This window comes from Geospiza fortis, unplaced genomic scaffold (genome assembly GCF_000277835.1).
Source record: "Geospiza fortis unplaced genomic scaffold, GeoFor_1.0 scaffold130, whole genome shotgun sequence".
Taxonomy (NCBI): Eukaryota; Metazoa; Chordata; class Aves; order Passeriformes; family Thraupidae; genus Geospiza; species Geospiza fortis.
The window spans coordinates 1,416,546-1,440,242 of record NW_005054300.1 but is presented as its reverse complement, the minus strand read 5'-3'; the positions used below and the strand labels follow the sequence as shown (position 1 = coordinate 1,440,242).

The 23,697-nt window shown below is 41.1% G+C and overlaps 1 protein-coding gene across 2 annotated transcripts in view; it reads right to left on the bottom strand.

Moving 5' to 3' along the window:
- Window positions 1-14,605: 14,605 nt before the first annotated feature.
- The window catches only part of GPAM (glycerol-3-phosphate acyltransferase, mitochondrial), a 28,164-nt gene continuing 19,072 nt past the window's right edge, over window positions 14,606-23,697 (bottom strand). Inside the window, exons 14-20 of one of the 2 annotated variants that reach the window (XM_005416375.2) lie at window positions 23,144-23,408; window positions 22,498-22,640; window positions 21,059-21,136; window positions 20,166-20,306; window positions 19,240-19,429; window positions 19,072-19,130; window positions 14,606-17,898 (exon numbers count right to left, since the gene is read on the bottom strand). In XM_005416375.2, coding sequence (XP_005416432.1) covers window positions 17,782-17,898; window positions 19,072-19,130; window positions 19,240-19,429; window positions 20,166-20,306; window positions 21,059-21,136; window positions 22,498-22,640; window positions 23,144-23,408 — 993 coding nt within the window. In that variant the 3' untranslated portion in view covers window positions 14,606-17,781. The remainder of the gene's footprint in view (window positions 17,899-19,071; window positions 19,131-19,239; window positions 19,430-20,165; window positions 20,307-21,058; window positions 21,137-22,497; window positions 22,641-23,143; window positions 23,409-23,697) is intronic. The other variant, XM_031063297.1, reaches the window with a different exon arrangement.

Sequence of the window (23,697 nt, the reverse complement as noted above, 5' to 3'; positions counted from 1 at the left end):
AGGGATTCTGAGCATCACATTTCTCCTTGCAGCAACCTCCAGCAGTGGGAACCAGACAAGACACAATCTGTTCAGTCACATCTTCAGAGCAGGAATCGCAACAAACGCACAACATTCCCACTTCACATGGAACGAGCTGGAGCATTTATATTGACCATTGTTGTGGGCATGCAGGCAGATTTCACAAGAGCTACAAGAGAGTTGCCAACAGGTACCTAAATACCCCCCATGTGAGTTCTCATTCCAAAGCTTACATGAAATGTGACCCCAATAATTGCCCCACTGCTTGGTGTGGCAGTGGTGCCCACTGACCCCCCCAGCTGGGGCCAGACCTTGCAGGTCACAGTCACTACCACAAATTCCACTTTTTGCTCAGTGTAGACACAGCCAGCAATGCAGACCAGGTGGTCTCGGGCTGAAGGAGGCCCCTGAGCACTGCTAAAGTCAGAAATAGAATGTTTGATCCTTCGATAAAGTCACACAGCAGCCAGCCAAAGGGACACGTGTAGCCCAGAGCAGCAGAAAAGAGCTATTAAAAGATAATTGCCTAATTAATTAATTGAAGACTTCTGGAACATATGAAGACATAAAATTGAAGACTTGAAGGTGCCCCCTGAAGATCTGTAACCACTGTGGCTTTGCAGCTATGAAAGCAGAGCATCTCATACCCACATGAAGGAGCACATCCTGCTTCTTTCTGGCTGCTGGAATTCTCTGCTCCCGGAGGCCCTGCCACTGCTCACCCCTGGGAGCTCGTGATGAGCTCTGGCAGTTTCAATATTAGTCAAGCAGGATGTTCAAAGCCACATAAGGCATTTACAGGCCCAAATTCCATTAATTGTAGAAGGAACTGAATGCTCCAGAACCTTAGGGACCATCAAGCATTTTACCCTCATTTTCATGACTAAGCTTTCCTTTAAAGGAAAGCTTTTGGTAAGAGATGCCATGGGGAAAGCACTCATTTGCAGCTCTTGCTGAACTGATTACAACAAGCAATGAGTTGATGAGTTTTCTTTGTGGTTTCTTAGTCCTGTTTGCAGAGGTGATTTTTCTCAGCTCTCTGTTGGAGGTGACAGCTGCAAGGTGGAGTGAAGAAAGACGATCTGTGCAAAATGTGCTGGCAGAAGCTAACCCATAAAAGTTTTAAATCACTTGCTTATGACAAGCAGAAGGACTCTGTGGCTAAGGTTTACTGACTCTCTGACGCATCAGTTTATCACTCCTGGCCATTCAGTCTCTCTGCTTGCTTCTACCAGGTAAAGTGCTACTAGCAATGAAACAAATGACAGCACAAGCTCACACACATATTTTATTACTGATGGACCCAAGGCACTACCACAACCTTCACTTGTTTATCCTGATGATTCAAGGAACACAAACACTCAAGCCTCAGATTTTATTTCAGCTTGTTCTAAAGATGGCAATTAGCCAGGTAAGCATCATTTGCTGGGCCAGTCATAGGAGACTTCACAGGAATTTAGTCAGACTGTGATACTTCTGTCTGTCCCACTGCAGATGCAGAGAGATGACTCCTACACAAAGCAGGTCTTTTTGAATTGCTGTGCAGCCTGGCACACTACAGAGACCCACTGGAGGGCTCCTGCACTACAGCTCTGCTCAAAGTCTGAAGTACAAAGCTCTGTGCCTCCCCTCCAACCCTGTGGTCCCTCTCCAGGGTAATCTTCCCTCTGCCTGCAGGGATAGAGGATACTTTTGGTGCCAGCAGTCACAGGAGCTTGCTAAAGAACACAGCTTCCACAGGATTCAGCTAAGTGATTTTTAATATTCTACAGGAGACCAAACTTGGGATGTGGTTTGAAACATTTGTTAACCTTAGCAGACAGGTATTGAAAGGGCAGGAACCTCCTCCTGTCCCCTTCCTTATCCAGGTGACAAGAAATCTGCTCCCATGTCCTTCCTTTCAGGGTCATTTCCCTTGCTGCTTTCAGACAGTTTCATACATGGGCAATATTGAAAGGAAAGGAAAAAAAAGTAAAACTCCTTTCTTAAAGCATCTAAACAGGGATCTACTACAGAACAAAGTAACAAGAAAACTCCAGCTTTCTGCCACACAAGCTCTTTCTCAGGAAAAAGGATTCGAAGTACCTTCAGTGTCCTGGGTGGTTTTCAGAGTTCTCTACGTGAGAAATTACAGTCATTGACCATGTCAGTTCAGTGGTAAGGCCATGAAGTAACCCAAGAGCCTAATTCCTGAATGATGGGGAGAAAAATCTCTTCAAGGCTTTTAGGGCAGTGTTAAGATCAGCAAGAGGGATGCACTCACAGAGCTGTGGCCTGGCACCTGCAGAGATGAGACCCTGCAAGCCACACTGGCAGTCTGCTCTTGGGAAGGGGGAGCCTGCTAGGGCAGAGGGAAATAAAAGAATGAAACAGCAACCCTGTTTCTGAATTTTAGCTTTTATTTTTGAAGGAAAAGTCCTAATTTTGAAAGTCCTAACTTCTTCCCCAAGTCTGGCGGCAGCTTTATCAAAAATCAAAAGTGTAACACAGCCTGAGTTCATGGGGCCAGAGCACACCCTGCCAAGGAGGGGTTAGGAGGGACTCTCTGCTCCTGCACACACACAGACACCACAGGCAGGGCACATCCACCCTACCCAAATCTCACCAGGCAGCAGGAGCTGATTCCTGTTCTGTTTTCTTTGATTGGCTGAGTCCCACTCCCTACCCCTACTTACATCCTTCTCTGTTGTAGAAGTGAGGGATAATACTGACATTTGCTTAAAAATCATCCCAGTAGGAAAAATTATCCTGACACAGAGTGTGGTGCAGTGCCCCCCAGCTAAAAGGCAGCCTGTGAGCAGAACAGACCATCAGAAAAAATCAACTTTACAACATCATTCAGTATCAGAAACAATGAACAATAACTTCACATTTATACAGACCACCAAAGGGCCTATTCCATACTAAATATCTCTTTCACATACACTGATGGACGCCCCAACATCTAATCCAAGTGATCAGCTGTGGAGCACGAACAGCAGGTTTAAGAGAAGAGGGGGAGATACAGTAGTAAAATATCGAGTGGGATATAGAAATAGAGCTCTCCTGCACATATCTTCATGAAAGGGAAGAGATAATCCAGTTAATGTGAGTTGGAAACCCTTTGCAAGCTGGTCAGAGGAAATGCCTGTGTGTGTGCAGGAGCAATTCATGCAAACACTGAGGAGCCTTTGAGACTCATTGATGCTGCCCCACTGAGGGACACAGGAGATCACACAGCAAAAGCTGTCCTGCATTTCAGCCTGGGCTCTCAGGCCTGAGCTTGGAGATCTGGAAATTAATTTTTAAGGTAAGTTATTTAACTGGGAGGGCTTTTTGACTTATGTCTTAGCCCATGCCCCAAGCTACTGTCAGGGGCAGGATGACACAGACATGATTTTCTCACAGCAGGACAAATCCTGCATTTTGACACTCCACAGAAACTAAAGAGTCATGTTAAGGGTTGTGGTCATTAACTCTACAATATCACAGATAATTCACTTTATTTCAGCTCTGCTGAGCAAATGAAAATCCTGGGTTCTTCCCTTCTGGAAACCTAATTCCCTCAACCACTTTGGAGAGGCACTCTGCTGAATTAAAATCCTCCCCAGGGAGATTTTGTAGGTACAGTAACACTGTTTAAAGATTGCTGCCAGGCTGCCCATGCCATCCAAAATCCTTCCAGAACTATTTAAAACAAGCAGAGTGGAGAGGCTGAAGTGAGGGAAATGTGAGAGCTGTGCAAGTATGTGATAACTTTTCTGAGAGAAAAATGGTGGGGTGATTACCTGAGTCAAGAATCAATTTGTAAGACAGCAGTAAAAACAAGCTTGCTTTTTAATTTGTGATAGGAAGAAACAAAGCTATAAGGAAACTCTGATCACAATTTTATAATTGGATCTCTAAGAAATTCACTAATAAAAGTGTATTGAAAACACATTCTTAAAGTTTTGTGGTAGAGATTCAAGAGACTGAATCCAGGAGCTGGAGCAGAATCTAACACATTTTTATGAATTCATAAAATATTTTACAGCATCTCATGAACAAGACCCTGCAAATTTGGAGCCTGAAGCAAATTTTTTTACAGTTCACATGTATAAAAACATAACCAGAGGTTTTTAATGGCAGTGTTGACACATTGTTTACTATGCATAATGCTCAAAATATGAAAAACAGAGAGAGGAAAGAAATGAAAGAATTTCTGAGTACATCTCGGCTTTCTGTTATTTTACCTGGGAGCTAAACCATTAATTGAAACAAAGACAAATGGTAAGTCACTGCTGAAATCCTCCTTCATGTCACTGGAAATTTATAGTGCTCTTCACAAACTCCTTTGGATGAGGGCAAAGTTATAACCTGACTGAGCTGCTCCCAGCATTCTTTTGTTACCATTTGTTTCTTTGCAATGTACTGACATACTCCTTTTTTTCCTGACTGGAAAGGCAAGAGATTGGTGTTTATTAGATGTTATTTATGCAGCATTTCTTTAAAAAGTAAGTTTTTTGTTTAAAGCCAAAAACTAAAAAAGGCATACAGATTCTATAGAGGAAGAAGACAGAGAAATCTACCTTATAATTAACTTTATTTTCATTTACTTAGGTTTTGTTAGTTTTCCTTTACAAATATTATGTGTAGGAAAACAACTGCTGTAAAATGAAATTACACATTAAAGTGGTGTCAATCCTCTTGTTTCACAGAGACAATCATGATTGGGTTATCGTGCTGAGAAGACAGAGAATTGATTGAACTGGGACCATTTAAATAAAAAAAAAATCACTTTCACCACCTTCCTCCTGCATCAGTCTTCATGTATTGTGCCTTGCCTGAGCTAATACCAGATTCATTGCAGCCATGCTGTAACTGATTGCTGTAACTTTGCATATTTTCCCAATGTGTATGTAGAAGCAGCACTGAGGCTTTCAGGATTAACAGATCTATGCCTTGAATTACTTCTCATTTCCATTCAAAGTCCATGCAATTCTTTACAAGGGCTCTTCAAAAGAAGTTCAGGAAGTGCAGGAAACAAAGCCAGAAAATTCACAGTAGATTAAAACTCAGCAGGGGTGAATTCATATGTGGTGAAGAAATGAAATACAATAAGAAAACTGATTTCACTTTTACATTTTTAAAAATGCAGAGCAATCACGACCTTACAGTGATCATAATTCTCACAGCAACACAAAATTAAGTGTCTCAAAGGCTGCCTGTGTCTCTTAATCTGTCTAAGGATGGCATGGAGATCTAAAGCAGCGATTGCACAGGTCTGTTCCAGCTCCCAACAGGGGCAAAACAATGGAATCATTTAGGGTGAGAGGGACCACTGGAGTCAGGTGGTACCCTTGACAGAGGGCCAGCTCAGGCTGCTCAGACCTGGCCCAGTCTGGTGTTTGAGCCCTCCACAGGCAGAGATTCCCCAGCCTCTCTGTGGCCTTGCTGCAGCATTTCACTGCCCTCACTGGGCATGTTTTCCCTGGTCTCCCATAGGAATTTCCCTTGTTGCAGCTTGTGTCTGCTGCCTCTGTACTCACTGAAATTTTGGAAGTTTTCAAGATTGCCTTGGTGTATCTGGTATACTACAAAAAACAACAAAAAAAAAGGATTTTCCAATACAATATTTTACTCTGTACTTCACTTTTATCCTGGTCTGTTGTTGTCTTCATAGAAACCATTTATCCAGGGTAGCTTTGGGAGACACAGCTGGAGATGTCCAGCTGAGGAAACAATCCAATACCTTTCTCAGGTATTTGAGAAAGAAAACAAGAATAATTACAGTAGGATATGAAAACTTGAGTAAAATCTGATGCCTCTCTGAATTCATTAAATGCCAGTCTGTACTGTGAGTTAAGTGCTTTAATTACCCAGAGTTCAAGCCCAAGTTCTTCAGCAGGCTGTGGTAATGATTGATCTAACGAATGGAATGTAATTGGCTGGCAGTTTGCTCTTAGCTCACCTCTTTGGGTGAGCCTCTGTGATTCTGAGGAATAATCTTGAAATTCCTTCCCAAAGGAGCATGCTGATATCAGGACTGGCAGTTCTTTAAACCCCTCTGTTCTGCTGTCTAAGAGGTTCACACACCAAGCCTGGCCTCACCATCCTGCTCCCAGCTCCACGCTGCTCCATGGAGTTCCCTCGACTCCTGCACTGCCCCAGCACCTCCACCCTCCTGGAGCAGCCCTCTCTTCCAGCAGCTCCTGCTGCCAGCCATCAATAACGTCCAGGAGAGAGAGGAGGGATGAAGATTTTATGAGCATTTTCCCTTTGGGTTCCTTCTTTTCTGAAACCCTGCCCTTAGATGAAGTTTACCCAGGGAGACAGGTTTTCCACAAAGCAAGAGGACAGACAGAAAGAGAGAGGAGAGGAGAGGAGAGGAGAGGAGAGAAAAGAGAAGAGAAGAGAGAAGAGAAGAGAAGAGAAGAGAAGAGAAGAGAAGAGAAGAGAAGAGAAGAGAAGAGAAGAGAAGAGAAGAGAAGAGAAGAGAAGAGAAGAGAAGAGAAGAGAAGAGAAGAGAAGAGAAGAGAAGAGAAGAGAAGAGAAGAGAAGAGAAGAGAAGAGAAGAGAAGAGAAGAGAAGAGAAGAGAAGAGAAGAGAAGAGAAGAGAAGAGAAGAGAAGAGAAGAGAAGAGAAGAGAAGAGAAGGAGAGGAGAGGAGAGGAGAGGAGAGAGAAGAGAAGAGAAGAGAAGAGAAGAGAAGAGAAGAGAAGAGAAGAGAAGAGAAGAGAAGAGAAGAGAAGAGAAGAGAAGAGAAGAGAAGAGAAGAGAAGTCTTCATGTAGTCTTTCATGCCCCAACACTACTTTTTGCAAGAGTGGAAAGATATAGTCCAGTTGCCTGACATTTTCTCCTACCCAGAAGTTTCAAGTGGGTGTTAGGTTCTTATTCACTGAACTGGTGTCATTTAATGGTGTCTCAATTGTTAAGCAGTTTCTGAATCCTCTCTTCTGATGGATGAGGCAATTCTGTCTTTGCGTAATTCAGAGGAGCCACATGAGACAATTAATATTTATAAAGCATCCAGGATGCTCAGTTGAAAAGGGTGATGATATAAAAGCTCTATAAAAACACTCACAATTTTTCAAATTCTCTGATGTTGCAGGTCAAATTAAAGACTTGTTTTTCCCCTTCATTTTCCAGCAGCAATTGTGTCCCCTATGGGTTGTGGGGAAATAGTCAATGCCCAGAAGCCACTAACACAGGGAGTTTTAAAAAGTGGATAACCTATTTATACTTGCAAAGGATGGCAAGGCACAAACAGCAAAACCAATGAAATGTTGTTTCCTGTGAATTCATGTTCTGTCTTTAGCCACCCCACCAGACATCTTCCCCCAGCCCTTTGCCATCGTGCCACAGGCACAGGGTGCTTCAGGCAGGAGCTGATGCGAGGGCACTGAGGGGCTGCTCAGGGTGGGCAGTTCAGCCTCTGCCTGCTGCATCCAGAGAGGGCTGAACTGCACTGTGGTGGCAGGAGAGCTCCTTAAAACAACTGCAAGCACCCAGGCTTCTGCAAGTTGCTTGGAAATTGTCTGGAAAAGAAGACAGACATCCCAGCTGTCTGAAGAACCTCATTCCTTAAAATTGCCAAGCACAGCCACAAGCAGATCAGAGCAGACTGAGGCTCTTGAGGCCTCTCAGTGATGTCAGGTTTCTACCTCTGCCTCGCTTGCAAACAGCTCCTGGTGCCAGCAGAGAAATGGAACACTGTTTAACTGAGGCTGGAGCAGAGTGGGAACAGTCCCACCCTGCTGCAGGGCACTACCAAAGAGATGCAGTGGGGGTCTCAGCAAAGGCACCAGACTGGAAGGGATGTGCTACAGCTGGCAAACACAAGCACCAGTCAGAGAAACATCCCAACCCACAGAGAAACGTGTTTATTTTTCAGGTCACATCCACCATGCAGAGGAAAATGATAGAGAGTGTGTTGTGTGTGTGTTTGCATCTCCATTCAGCTGTGCTGGAAAAGGGAAATCATCAAGCCCATGGATTTGTCTGATGTGGGATGATTCAATGGCATGTGGCATTATTCAGCAAGTAACCTGGGGCTTTCTGCCCCCATAGGCAGAGCTGACATCCTCCAGCCCCTCGGGAAAGGCTTCCTGAGCTCCTCAGGGCTCCTTGGGCTGTGGCTGCCTGTCCCCACAGCCTCCTGCTGCTGTGTGATCCCAGTGCTGCTCCCACCCCTCATGAGGAGGAGATGAGAGGTGCATGAGCTGCTTCTGAGATGGAAATGTGGAAGTTGGTTTATTTCTTGACATACAGTGCCTACAGCTGCTTCCTGCAGACATTTGAATGATCTTGTCCCTGCTCTGTATCAAGTCAAGGGATCAGTGGACCAAGCTCCCAAACCACAGTGCCTTGGCAGCACACTCTGATTGAAGTGTGGAACACATGTGAGCCCATCCTGCCTTCACTTTCCTCCCCTGGTGCCAGCTCCATGTTTCTGATCCAGAAACATGCTGCCAGTGACCAGAGATGCTTCACAGGGAGCTGAGCTGGGACTTCGATGTGCCTGAAAAATAATCCATAAGCAAAGGGATGGAGGGGATAAAGGTGCAGAATTTCATCCAGCTGTGCTCCCAGTGAGGCCTCAAGCAGCTGCCCAGGAACAGGGGACACAGCACTGGGGAGGAACTAAGGAGGGAGAGGGAAGGGGAAAGAGCAGGATTTGCTGTAATCAACAAACCCAAAGTCTTGTCAAGACATGCACATGAGTGACATCTCCTGAGATGCACAAAGCCACCTGGACACTGGGACAATGATGCTCAGCAGGGCCTCAGCCCTCTTCCTGTCCAGCCCCACATCTGTGAGCTGTGCAGCACTGTCCCCCCTACCTGAAGGATTTCTTAAACTCAGTGGGCTCCTCCATTTTTATGGAGGGCAGGTTCAAATCTACTTTGCACTAGAGGGGCCATCAGGACATTTTTTAAGTTAAAAAACCTCTGCGTGCTGATGAATTAGCGTGCTCACTGGTGTTTTAATGACTTCTTTCTGGGATGCTTGAGATCAAGAGGGTTATCTGCACAAGGAAAAGCCTGCAGAATACTTTAAAATTAAATTAGTGCTTGTAATGCTTTACAGAATAATTGTGAAGATGCTGTGATACTGTGATAACACCTTGTACCCATGCTCAGACAAAGTCTTGGAGCTGCCCTGCAGCATCAGAGGAAGGTTTATATCTAAAGGGGGATAAGCTGAGCTGGCAGCCCTACCAGTCCCTCTCCTTTCCCCCTGCCTTGCAGAAGATCCAGTTCTCTGCCTCGCACAGCTGTAAGGAGCATTGGTTTACACAGTGCAAGGGGAGGGGGTCTGATATAGATCTTCAACCCAGAACTCTGCTCTTGCATTTGGGATAGTTCCAAACCTGAGCCATGCTCAAGTCTGGTCTTGGGGCGATAGTTTATTCCTTTAAAATGCCTGTCTGCACCAGAGAGTGCAGGAAGATGGGTGAAGAGCTTCTCTCCTAATGCACATTTTCACTTCAAGACTAGTAAACTCCATATGGTCTTTCAAGGTGGTGTTTGTGCACCTTGTCAAACACAGGCCGACTCCTGAGACTATAAAAATCAATCACAGCCACAGATAAAACCAGCTCCAAATGAAGTGCTTCCTATGTCCAGCAAATACTGCAGCTGGCTGCCAAGGAAATGATGTTTTGTTTCTAAGGGACAGCCCGGGGACTGAGGTTTGGGAATGTGGTGCCCGATCCCTCCAAGGGAACTGCAGCTGTAGATGAAGCTCCACCACCATCTGCTGGACACACTGGGGATGGAGCTGGGCTCATCCGTGTTTTGCTGCGAGCAAAATGACAATGCTTCTCTAAAGAAAAAAAGTTTAAAATTCAAAATCCTTAATCCTGTTTTACAGCCATCAGGAATTTTTACTACTCATGGACATACGTGGCAGCTACATATCTCCTTTGGAAAGCCTGGTTTTATTTAATTTTATGGTAGCTGTGCTAGATCTGAGATGCAATTTGTTAAAGTACAGCAGGAAAATGTAGCTGAATGTTAAAGCAGGAAAACAGTGGGGAAAAAGTTGTTTTTTTGGGAATTTAAAGAAAACCCTCTTATGTTGTTTACACAGCAGTGAGCAGCCAGACTCTGGGTTAACCCCTTGTGTGAGAATGAGCTGGGAGAAAGAAATCAGTGTACCAGGGAGGACAGAGGACATTGCTGCAGACACACAGGAGCAACAGGGAGAACTGAAGAAAGAGAGACTGTATTGAAGAAAATCACCCTGAGCTAGTTGGACCAGGAGTCTCACTGTGTCACTGTTACCTCCAGGAGGTCCTGCACACCCAAAATTTCCTGCACAAACCCACCTTAAGCTTAGTTGAATCTGCAGCCCAGCTCAGCACAGCAGGCAACTGCAGCAGCAACATCTCGGGCCTGCTGCATCATTTAGATCTGATTCTCGAATAGATGAAGAATTGTGGCTTTAATAAGAGATAAGGAAGCTCTGGACTGCTGTGCTCAGACTAATCTTTTAGTTGAAAGTGATAGAAAATCTGCTCCAGTTTCTTATCTAGCATTTTTCTTTGAATTATTAATAACCAATTTGTACTTAATTTACTTAGTTCAGAAAATTAACTACATGTGTCACTGATTCAAATATTTTTCATTTTTATTGCCATCTGCATTGACAAAGGGATAACTTCATATAAACCAGCTAAAAGACAAAGACACACACACACACAACCTCCTGCCCTGGTTTGCTCTCCCAGCTCTCAGGAGTATACCCAGAAATACCAGCTTCTAATATTTTCATGCTTCTTTGCTTCAAACTTCTGTGAACTACAACTTGGGTTAATGATTACAGCTGGTAAAGGGATGGAATTCTCCTAATGTGTAAACAAGCTTTCCTAGACTCTTGGACAAGAAGAAACATTTTGGAGCAAGAGGGACAGAATCTGCAGGTTTGAGGAAAGAAAGCAGGAGTTTTAAAACCCAGTACCAGAATTAACTCACATTACATCTAATGACTACAAAAATGTAAACACAAAACATGTTTAAACTTCCTCATCTCCTAGGAAAGGGAACATTCATTTTATTACACACAATGATTTATTTTGGGGAATTAAAAAACATTTTTTCAAGGATACACTAAGGAAATTGGAGGCTATAAATGGCCAGCCAGCCAGCAAGACAAAGTGAGAGATTTGCAGGCAAAGGTGGTGAACTATGGTAATTTAGTTTAATGAAGGGGGAAATACAAACACAGAAAAAGGCTTTTACTGCCTTCTGACAGGTAGTAGTTTAATTGGCCTTCTCCATCCTGCAGAGACAAGAGGAAGTCTGATTTTAAAAGAGCTAAACACTGTGGTTAAAATTAGGCTTCAGCTAAATCTAAAAATCTGCACATTAACACAGCTGTAAGGTGAGCTCCTGAAATCATCCACAGATAAGCAAAATGTTTAACTGGGAATAAAACCTCATCCCTTCCTCAGCCTAATCTGAACAGGGACACCAAATCAAAGGTGAGACACTGGTTTTACAGACACGCCACAGTGAGCAGCCAACAAACCATCCCAGGTACCAATTAGACAGCACAGAGCTCTCTGAAAGAGGCTGCTTATGTACTTTTGGGGGGATCCTGGAAACTCTTCCAGTGAAAATGCATTAAAAGAGTGCCACTGTCAGTTCTGTGGCATTTATACATGTTGTTTTCTTTGTGTAGATACAATCACTAGAGCCTGAACTCCTGAGATAATGCAATAGTCAAGCCAGCAGTAAACCCAAAGCTCAGGAAATATCACTTGGCTTTCAGTATTTCCAAAGCAGTGCCAGAGTTAAACTGTAAACTGTTAACAGATTACAGGGTTAATTTGTAATTTATTATTGTTATCTGCCAGGAACACTCTGGAAGATGAAATGCCAGGGCCAGGACTCCTCACCCCTTTTCCAGTCACCAGGGATTTTACTACTGGCTGAGGCAGGAGACTCCTACACCTTTCTCTATGAAAAGGCTCACACAACACAGTAAGACAATGTGATGTCTGATTTCTTCCCCAGTCCTTGCCTGCTCCCTGCTGGCACTCCATTTGTTTTCTGACCAGCAGAAACATTAAGAAAACATTTTTACAGAACAACCTTAATAAAACCCTCATATATCTTACTCCTCAATGATTACAGGGACGAGAAGTATAATTCATACTACAGCTGCTCCTGATCTCAAACACAAAGAATCAGCCAGAGCACCAGCCAAAGCAGCCAGAACAAACTGCTTCTGCACAAACCCATTTCTACTTTGCCCAGGAAAGATGCCCAGACCAGGAAGGCATTTGTCTCAGCACTTCTCTTTGCTCACAGTAAAAAAAAAATTAAATTATCTATCCTGGTTATTTTCAGTGCAACTGAAGACTAAATTCACTACTTTTATCCAATAGCCAGGGTGTAATCCAGATTCTTTTTTTCTCTGTATAGGGGGCTGAAAGGGAAAACCTTTATTTCCCCTTCCATCTTGCCTGTAGCATCCTTCAAACAGAACTCCTCAAACAGAATATGGTATCCCAGCTGAGACCTTATGGCCTGCCAAGTTTTGCCTTGTGTTTGTCATTCATGTGCAGGAGTAAGGGTATCATTAAATGACATCTGCCCTTTCCACGGCAGCAGGACCCTTCTAAGTCACTTTCTGCTTGTGGTCTGTCAGTAAATTGGAGTTTTCTCCAAAGAATTGCTACACAGCTGGTTTATTTCCTCTCCTGTGCCTGTACATCAGCTAGTCCTTTCTCAGATGTAATGCACTGTACTTCCCTGGCTGGAATGGCTTTCTTCTTTTTGCCTTCAGATCTTTCCAAAACATATCATTATCCCTGGGATCATGATGTCCTCCACTGGACTACCTGGCTCTCCCAGATCTTATTGCCTACAAGTGTAAAGAGCAAATTCTCTTCCATTCCCAAGGTCATTAATGAAGATACTGAACAGACCAGACTCAGAACAGATCTAAAATTGTGTCCACTTCTAATAGTAATCCTTCAACTCCAAAACTCTTTCATTCTGACTTGTGCTTCAAGGAGAGGAAAAAATCTACTTTGTACCTGTACACATGTAGTTCCTCAAATTACTTCCTGATGAAAATAGAAAACAGCATCAGAAGTGATGTGTCTAAGGCCATGCATGTGTTCAGTGAATATTTAATTTATATCATCTGATCTCCATATCTGGGTTTCCTCACATCTCAGGGACTGTCACTCTGGAAAACATTGCAAATACTATCAGCTTAAAAACCAACATAATTACTGTGCTGGAGAACAACCTTTTCATGCAAATTACACACAGCAATTATGCTATGTGTCTTTTACTGTAATTTTGCACTGCATAATTACATGCACATAGATTTATATAACTAATGGTTACTCAGCAATTAATTAAATAGCTTTTGTTTCTCTAACTGCCAGTGCTTTATGACAGATGAAAGCTGAAAATCTTTTTGGGGTTTATGGTCTCTCAGGCCTGAACTCTGGCACAACACACAGTGATGAACATTTCCTACATGTTTCTTCAGAAAAGACAGAAAGTCCCTTATTCTAAAGATGGCATCAACTATGATAATACCTTCTGGATAATTACATTAACAGGTTGGCCGACTTACAGGAGAATAAATAAGGACAATAATTCTTGCCCAGCAGTGCAAAACACAAGGAACATCTATAAATAAAGACTGAAAAGAAAATCTTTCAAGCAGCAACTCAGATCAATGTGGATCTTACCTTGAAAACACAGGGCTACTCAAAACACAACGTACCATAAGAGAACAAAGCAGAGAGCTCAAAGCAATGATGCTTCTAAATAAGCCTGACAAGCTTTTATTATATAAAAACTGAATTAAGCAAAAACTAGAGATAAGTGCTTTATCTGACATTTGGGATTTCAAAAGACTGAGAAATAGGAAGACATTTACAGAAATAACATATAAGGTCATCACCAACAAGAATTGGGTTTAATTCAAGATACTGACAATAATTGAATTCTAAGTTTCCTGCTTCAGCCTAGAGTTGTCAATTAATTGAGCCTTGCTTGCATGTGAACATTGCTAGAGGCCTCTTACAGAATCAGCTGATTAGAACTTTTTTTTCATGACAAGTGAAGCAGCATCCCTCCTTCTCAATTTAGGTAATGATCATCTGTGCAGGTTTTATTCTATTAAAGCCCCATTCCAATTAATTCATATTTGCCAGATGCTGTCACGATTGCTGACAGGTGTTTATTGCACTCCAGGTCAGCATGAAGTCACCATAAGAAGGGAAGTCTGCAGCATCAGAGCCATCTCAGGCTGCTGAACACACAAACACCCCCATGAGGAGAAAGGAACTGCAAAAGAACTCCATGTGCAACAACCTTGTGGGGATGGGGAACAGAGAGGCAAAATGGCACCTCCACTTTGCAACAAAACACTGGCTCAGGAGTTGGGATGTCCTTTCAACCTGCTTTTTAAGTGTCTCTGCACCAGCTCATACACTGGTAGAAATACATCTACAATGAGGGATTTTAATGGTTTAATTTCAGAAACTACCTGCAGTGTAACAAAATTATTGAATGAATTATCTCAGAGAGTTATTTTTAAAAAAACACAACAACAAAAAATAAATCAAAAGAACACTAGAAGAGCTTGTTAAATGTCATATTAGCAAACAGTTTAATTTATTAAAATGACTCCAGTACACCTCTGTGCTTCTACAACAAACACTCATTACACATAACAGGTAAAACACAGTAATAACATTCTCCAGTCAGCAGTTCCCGGCTCTCAGCACAGAAACACAAAAACAACAGTATCTTACATCACCTCCCAGCTCAACCTTCTGCCACGTGGTGCTTGGGGCACTTCTCTGAGGAGCAGGCAGGCAGCTGAATGCAAGTGTGTGTCTATGCTTCCTGATCAGAGGTGGTGAGTGCAGCCCTGTGCTGCCCAGAGCACGGAGCCAATGCCCTGCCCAGGCTACAGGCAGTGAGCTCATGGAACACGGGGAGTGCCATCCCACAGTTCCATCTCTCTAAAAATGGGACATCTACAGGATGGACGTGGAGAGGTTAAATTTCTCATAGCATGAAAAGACACTGGCCCAAAAATGTTTGCACACCTGAGTATTATGCTCATAAGAATGACGAGAGTCATGTAAGTCTTTATAAAGTCTAAAAATGCAGTTGTGGTAATTCAGGGCCAGTCCTTTCTCTTTTACTGGTTAACTTTACTGAAATCAACTCGACCTGGAATTTTAACAGCAAAGCAAACATGAAAAGTTAATAAAATCAGAAGACACTGAAGGTGTAAATACAGTGCAAGTGTTGGTTTTAGTCTTCTTTGACTGTTACAGCCTGATAATTTTACATTCTGTGCTTTAATTTTAGGGAAAAGCATAGATGTCGTGTTTCAGAACATACATACTAGCATATATACATGTATACATCATACACACTTGCTGCAGAATGCAAGGGCTTCCAGTGGCATATGATTCATAGTACCAATCTATCACATGCAGGTTTGTTTTTTTTTTCATACAAAACCAAAACAGTTCTAGAGGTGGCCCTCCCCCTGCCTACATAAGTATCCATTAATGTGTATTCACATGCATTATTACCAACTCATTGATTTATGTTAACCAGATTTATTTAATTTTTTTAATGTAAGCTATAAATTATTTTAGTTGCAACACCTAGCCAGAACACTCCAGTGACCACAGTACTCCTGGGTTTTATGGTAACTAATACCTCCGTTGGCAAAACATTCTTAATAAAATGACTCAAGTTTTGTTTGCTTCATATTGCTTCATTTTAAAAAAAAATGTTACGTACAAACATTGCTGTTAGTACACTTCAGATCTGCTGAAGTGCAGTAAACTATGAGAGCTCGTTATTCAGAAGCACCTAGACTTTTTTTGATATTAAATGGAAGCCATCAGCAACAAACATTGTATGGAGAATTCATCAGGTGGATGAACAGTGCACATCAGTGAGTATGAGATTAAACTGTTTTCTAAACAGCTGGTAGTCTTCACAAAACAAATTATGTGTGATGTAGTCAGTCCTGCTGAGACAGCAGAAGGACATAAGAACACAAGCGACTCAAGGGTCAGTGTTTATCCATATTAATGTAGCTTTGGTTCAGAAATTCTTTAAGTGTTGTAGAGCACCTGGTTTAGTGACAAAACACATGCATCTCACAGTGCTAACAGTATAATGCTAATAAACTGCAGCTTTCAAATATTAATAGCATTTAATAAAAAAATTTACAGAAATATTCTTGTTGACAAATGTGCAGTACAAATGCAAGCTCCTTGGCCACAAACTCTAATTGTTTGCATCAGTTTTGTGCTGGCATAACAGTGCAAGTGCTGGGATTCAAGTATGATTTTCCATGTTTATGTTAAGCAACAGAGATTACATGATGAAGTTTGGGGGATTTTCTGCTCACAAGGCCAGGATGTGAGAATCAAGCAAAGCAATGCAGCAAAGGAAATGTTTAATTTCCCTCACCTAGAAGGCATAAAGGAGGGAAAACACATTTCACAAGCAAACCAAGTTATTGCTTCAGCTAAATCAGCTGTACTAAAATACAGGACTACAGGTTGCAATGGAATCTGCCCTCACATGAAGAGAAGATGAAATCTACAGTGCAAGTCCTCCATGAAAAAGGATCAAATTGCAACACCAGAGTCCTGTTTCATAGGACAGAATTTATTCATCATTCAGTTTTGCTTGTGAATTGATTTTATTTGTAAGTCAGCTAGATCACAGTCTAAAGTACATTGTTTATATTTCTGTGTTTCTAGAGGTACTACTTCATACCAATTTAGGTCTGCTCAACAGAATATAATATGAACACTTGTTTCCAAAGAACTGACAAAATTATTGCTGAAATTTTTAAGGTCAAAATTAAAACTTATTTCACCAAATCAAGACTTTACTCCACTTAAAAAAATCTGACATCCTATTAATTAAAAAAACCAACCCAAAACAAAACAAAAAATAAACCCTGAACTTATTAGGTTTTTTTTTCAATTAAATAATAATCTAAGATTTTACAAGATATTCACATTCAGGCAACTGTCTCCTGACTCATCTGGCTGAATGACAGATGCCATAATAAATGCAAGAACACTACTCACATTCTTCCTGACAGCAGTGATTAGTGCAATTTACCACTGCACTACACAGTTTTAATAGTGCAAGGTGTGCCTGCTGACATTTCTCACAATCACCTGCTACATGATCACTATTCTCAGGTGTCTGTACCTGTAATTTTCATTAGAATGTTGGCATTTATGTTAACACTTATGAAAAACTATGGCTTTATCCATGAAATATATAGCTTGCCTAAGGAAAATTTTTGAGCCATTTATTAAAACAATAAAACTGAATTGGAATGAAAGTTACTTGGTTAAGCCATAAGCTGTGTTGCCACTAAACTCAAGATCTCAGGGTTAGCTACAGAACACCAATATGTGTACTTGTGCATCTGTTACAGTCTTTAAAAGTTTATTTAAAATGTAACACTGATAAAATTTTTTTTACATCTAAGTCTAATAATTTATCTTATTTTTTGCAATATGTTAAATTGCTTGTATCGAAAGTGTCATCTGAGTACAGCCGTATTACAACAGGACTGGGACTGTAAGAAACCCATAAATGCACACGAAAGAAGGCACTTGTCTTCCAGTAGTTCAAGTCAGAGAAGGCCTTACCCAGACAGTGGCACCTTACAGTTTGAAGGATTAGCAAATGTCCCCAGGCTTTGCCACAGTCTCAAAACCTGTCCGCGTGTCCCTGGACAAAGGTGCTGTATGTGGTCTATAACACCATGAAGCTCATGACGAATTCCAGCAGTTTCTGCCTGTTGCTCTGAGGTAGGAACGTAGTGCCAAGTTCCAAAATGGTGTCTTTCCTCTGCTGAGTCTGCTTGAAAACCTGAAGCACAGCATGAACATATGTAAGCATCACCCTGTTAAAGGAATCTTCTTTCTTCTGAGATTAAAATGTTATGGTCTATACTATGTTTTCCCTCATTTACAAGACTTCTTCCTTTTCATTTCTTAAAGGCTTAGATGGCAATGCCTTGAGGTATTATTATAATTCACTCAAGGTTGAAGCCCTTCAGGGGTTATGGAAGAAAAGAAATTGAGAAATAAATACAGCATGTGATAAACAGCCAAATCTTAACAGTGAGGGACAAAACAACCAATCAAAGGCATCTGATTGAAAGTGGAAGTACTGTAAAAACAAGAATTCAGATGCTGTGCTGTAAAAGATGCTCAGCAAACACTATCTAGTTCCACTTCTCATTCTAGTTCATCTTGCTGTTGGAAAATGATGGATTCAGTATGTGCTTTCCTCACAGCTATTCAGTCTACAGAAAGATAGCTTTACTTGGCCAACTATTGTTGGATTATTCAATACATTAGAATTTAAAGGCAAAAACTTCAAAACCCACACCCAGCAACATTTTGCCTAAATGTCAATACTTCCCAAATTATAATGCTGTATCTTATGTGGCATTCAGGAATCCATGCCAGTCTGATGAAAGAAAAACAATTCACTTGCAAAATCTAGATGGGTGATTTATGATTTGAAATACTAGTAGTAAAGTACAATACTGAATATCTTAAAGAAGACCTGTAACCTCATGGTGAACACTGAAGGTGTATAAGGATGGTTCTTCTGCAGCATCAATCACTGCTAAGCCATAATTCAATAACTAATGTTTTTTTAAAGATTTAAGTAGACTTCAAAATTAAATTTAGCTGTTACTGAGCACAGAACATGCTCTCAGCCTTTCAATATTGTTCAATAGGACACAGAGTAGAACAGAAGAACTTCATTTGCTGTGAATAAAAATGTCTAGTCACCCATCCATCCAGACAGACCTTCCCAGGGGCAAGAAGTGCCCTGTTCTGCAGCTGGTGGTCTCTGTTACAGCCCTTAGCCTAAAGGAAACCAAAAGGCTCCAAATCCACAATACACTTCCATGGATACAATCACTGATTTTAAAATGACACTGAACAGATTCCATGAAATGTCCAAATTGTACTCATTATTGAAATGAAACTCAACAGTCCCCAGCTCTGAGCACCAAACACTTACTCCAATTTCCTTGAAGACTTTCACTGCATTTTTCACATGACTGTAGGTAGCACTCTCAGCTGCAAGAGAGAAAATCCAGAGATAAACAAACTGAAATTCAATTAGGGCTACCTTGTGGTAGAAAGAACAGAATGAATCAAAGCCAGTCCCAAAACCAGTTTAACATACCATACACAGCAACATTCCTCTCTGTCCTGCTTATTAAGTGCCTGTGTAGCTTCTGAATATATTCAGACTCTAAAACAGGACCACTAAAATTGTGCACAAAGATGACAGCAGAGCTGTATGCCTCCAGTAGTGGTCCCAGTAACCTCTGCAGGAAAGTGATGTACTGCTGGTGCTCTTGAGACTGGCTCACCTAAGAAAAGGCAACAAAAGCTTCAGTGACAGAGACCAGTGGAAACCAGAAATGACCTGTAAGGCATTAACATGTTGAAACAGCAACCAAAATGAAAACAAAAGAACAAAAACCTGTACAAAAATAAGTGTAGGGGCACAGCACAAAATGGGAACATAGCAGAAAAAAGAGGTTTATCACAAGGGACAAACAGGCACTGAACATCACAGACCAACGCTATTTTTTCCTCCTCCAGGGTATTACTATTTTCCCAAGATAAAATTAAAGACATCATGCTGTTCTGCAGCCAACAGCAGGGCTGCCCTACATTCACAGAGACAGACAGAAGTTTTCATGTTTTAACAAGATATCCTAAGGTGTTTGAGTCAGCTCTGAGAAAACTAGTAATATATCTAAAATCAACATAAGCAATCTATGAAGTGAAACACAGGCTGAACATAAATACCAGCTGGATGTGCCTCTTTTAGGCTGCATGTAAAGAATAAACCCAAGGTACTTGAGTCTTTATCAGTTTTCAGGACTCTAACCCTTTGCTCCTCCACCTCCCTGTAAAGACTGTTTATGTTTCTTTAGCTATTTTCCTCATGTGAAGGAGACAAATGGACTGTACAAAAATACTAACATTGCAAACCAACAAAAACCCACCCACCAAAAAAACTTATCAGTACCTGTCCTGAATAAGCAAAGTAATTTATAACTCTCACAAGAGGGTTCAACATTACAAGGAAAATACTACCTTCAGGTAGCAATCTCTCTGCTCCTCTCCAAAATCACTGTCTTCATCTTCCTCATCACTTCTCCAAGATAATGGCTCAGGGAGTTTTTTATTCCACTGCTGTTCTGTAAGACTTGGGCTAATATCCTCCTGATCATCCTGCTTAAATTTCAAAAACAAGGTGGTAAATAGGTAAAACTCCAAATCCAGGCAAGCAATAGGTTTATTTTATAATCTCATCTGACTTAATGCATTTATTAACCACCATTTAATGGATGCAGGTGAGACTCAATTATAGGCAGCACTGAGAAAAGGAGAGAGAAGAGACATTTGGTGAAAAAGACTGGGTTTTTTTCTTGCTTCTTCCTGGGTGCCAAGGTTTGTTTACTGTGCACAAAAAGTTTATGAAGCAAATATATGCTGAATCAGCTGCCTCCACTCCTAAGGTTTTCTTTGCACTGTGCACCTCTGGCAAACTGCACCCTACAGCCCTGAAACTGCAAGCTGAGGAGTTTTACAGTAATTCTGAGATCAATGCAAAGGAATTAAAGAATGACAAAAGGTCTGAACTCCTGACTCCTGTAGAGTGGAAAGTAAAAAATCCATGTAGCTATGCTACATTTGAAAGAGCTGCAATAATAAAATAAAACCCAAGTTTGAAGATACTACAAAAATAGGTGTTTTCCTTAGTAGCCTTACTGGTAAAATGAAATTACACAAAGAGCCATGAAGCACCACAGGCTGACTGTACCCAACTGTCTGACACTTAGGAACAGAGGAGTGAAGCAGTCTCAGTCCTGGGCACGTTGTACAAGCTTTCAGTAACAACATATACTTGGAACAAGTTTCACAACTAAGGAGCATAAACCACCCATAGTACAGTACACCATCCTATAGCATCTCTGCCACTTTACCTCAGCCACCAGGAGAATGCCATACTGGATCAGCCTTTCCACAGACTCGTGGCAAACTTGATAAATCACCTGGCAAGGCTGCACAACATAAAAGGAATGCAGTGAAAAAGTCACATCCATTACACCCATTACAGCAACATTATTCCCTGTTCAGTATCAATGTTTTAGATATAGCAGTATTATTTCTTATATGCAAGCTGTTAAACTTTTATCAGCATAATCCCACTGCACCACTTTTGTGTTTATCCTGGCAGACATTAAAAAAAAATTATAGCGAAATAGGATATTTAAAACATGTCCAAGATTTTTTCCAAAATGCCTTACCACTGGTAGAAAGCCACATTAAATATTCTCTCTTTTTAATAGCCCCTAAGCAAATCTGAGTTTGTTAACAGTTCTGGAATAAAATCATCGTAAAGTTAAAATTATTGAAACTCATAACAGTGATCTATTTGGAATTTAAAGGAAACTACACTTCCAAGAAATTCTCTTATGTGTTTTGAAACGGAATAAAAAACCCCAACTTCTTTTACGTAACTCATAATAATTTAGGAAATATTTTCTTAGTTAAAAAATATTAATCAATTATTAATTCTGAAAGCAGAAGGATAATACTACTGAAGAACTCCAGTATATGAGCTAACATTATTACCTAGACAAAAACACTAAATTTGGCTTATGCTTCTGTAAAAATGCACAAGTCAAATATGAGTACAAATGTAAGAACTAATTGAAGAATCTCTAGAATTTTAAGTAACTTCTACACAGAAGAAAAAATAACATCTAGCACTTAAAATTGGAAGTATGCAGTTTCTGAAAAGTGAGATAACATCAACTCTCGTCAGTGTTTTGTAACAACAAAAACTGAAGTCAGGCCATGTTTAAAATTTCCACTAAAGACCAGGTGTGGCACAACATGAGAACTGCACTCCTGTGCAAATAAGGGATATCTTTAGAATGTGGAGCCTTACTTCCAACACAATTTCAATCACCTGTGCAAACTCACATGAGCTGGGTACTCACAACGAATTTTGATTCTTCAGGTAAGAAAATAAATTAATAAATAGTTTGGGCAGAATGCAAATACAGCTAGTGACAGTGGACAGTGTACAGTGATGAGCTAATGACAGGAATGATACATAATATGTTAGAGAAGCTGCTCTCTTAGCTTCCCACAACACAAGGTGGGCTTCTTAATGCTGCCTTGCTCAGGAAAGGCCTAAAGCACAGCAGAAATGTCCCAGGCCCAGCCCAGCATCTCCCACTTCAGCACTGGCAGCAGCAGTAGGTGGCACTCAGTGTGTGACAGCCACTGATACCCATCACCATCACACTGAACTGACAGTGAACAGACCAGAGCTGTGACACTTGTAGAAAGCATCCTGTAATTTTAAAGTAACAAGCAGAACAAAAACTGGACAATTAATGCAATTACTTACCAAAGACACAGTGAATTCATTGGAAAGCAAGTAGCACAAGCTGGCAGCTTTTCTGACCAGGTGCTCTTGACTGATTAAACTGGGAGAAGCACCACTGGTACCATTTCTGTACCTCCTGCTCTGAATCGCGTGAAGACTGCAGGCTGGAGCAGAAACAAACACAGGCAAAGTTTAATTTTCCAAAGAGCTTTATGGCAAAGGAAACATCAAACTTCTGTTTCATCCACTTCTAGGGCTAAAAGCAGTCAAATATTACCCATGCCATTCAAGAATAAAGACAGACTTAACCACTATTTTGTGTCCAGTAATGTCAGATCAAAACAAAATCTCATTAAAATACTGCTCACCAAAACACAGGTTTTGCCATGTTGGCTCAGAACTCTGATAATGCCTTGCCTATGGCAGTGACCAGTACACAAATACTTCCAATAAAGATAAAGGATGAGGGGAAAAAAGAATGGAAACGTTCCTCAAACAAAATACAAGTTTGCTTTAAAATCGTTTGTTAGGGTAAACATGAGCTGAAACAGGAAGTGAAAATTTGTATTAAGGTAAATAACATGAGAAGCTGATGGGGATTTTTCTGCAGATACTCTGACTTCAAGGGTTACAAGCAAGTCTTTCCCTGATAAACCCCAAAACATACCAATAACAGCCTCTTTAATGAATACATGAAGTATTCCATTGCTGTAGAAGTTGAGCTCAAAGACAGCAGGTATTGTGATGCTGGGAGTGACGAAGAACTCATTGTTTCTGCTCGTGTTCGTGATATTTACACAGTTCCCCAACAAGTGGATGGCATGCATGACAACATCATCTGAGTTCCCTGAAAATCCCAAGTCAAAGTCACGGGCTAGGACCTCCTCCTTCATAGAGAAGAAATCTTCTACCAGTCTGGAAAGATCAGTTCCCTACAAATAAACACAGAATCACAGAGTTAAACAATTTTTTTGCACAGGAATCTATCAGTAAACCACATAATCAGGTATATATCAAACACAATACACTAACTGCCAATAATCCAAAGCACAACAGTTGTATCAGAAAAACTGATTTTCACTGAGGTTCTGATGAAGTAGTTCCACATGTTTTGAATTACATGCAATTATATATTTTACCGCCATGGAACTATTTAGGAATGCAAGGTTTTTCTTTACTTCTTGGTTTATTTCACAGCCTGCAGAGACCTGAATACCTCAA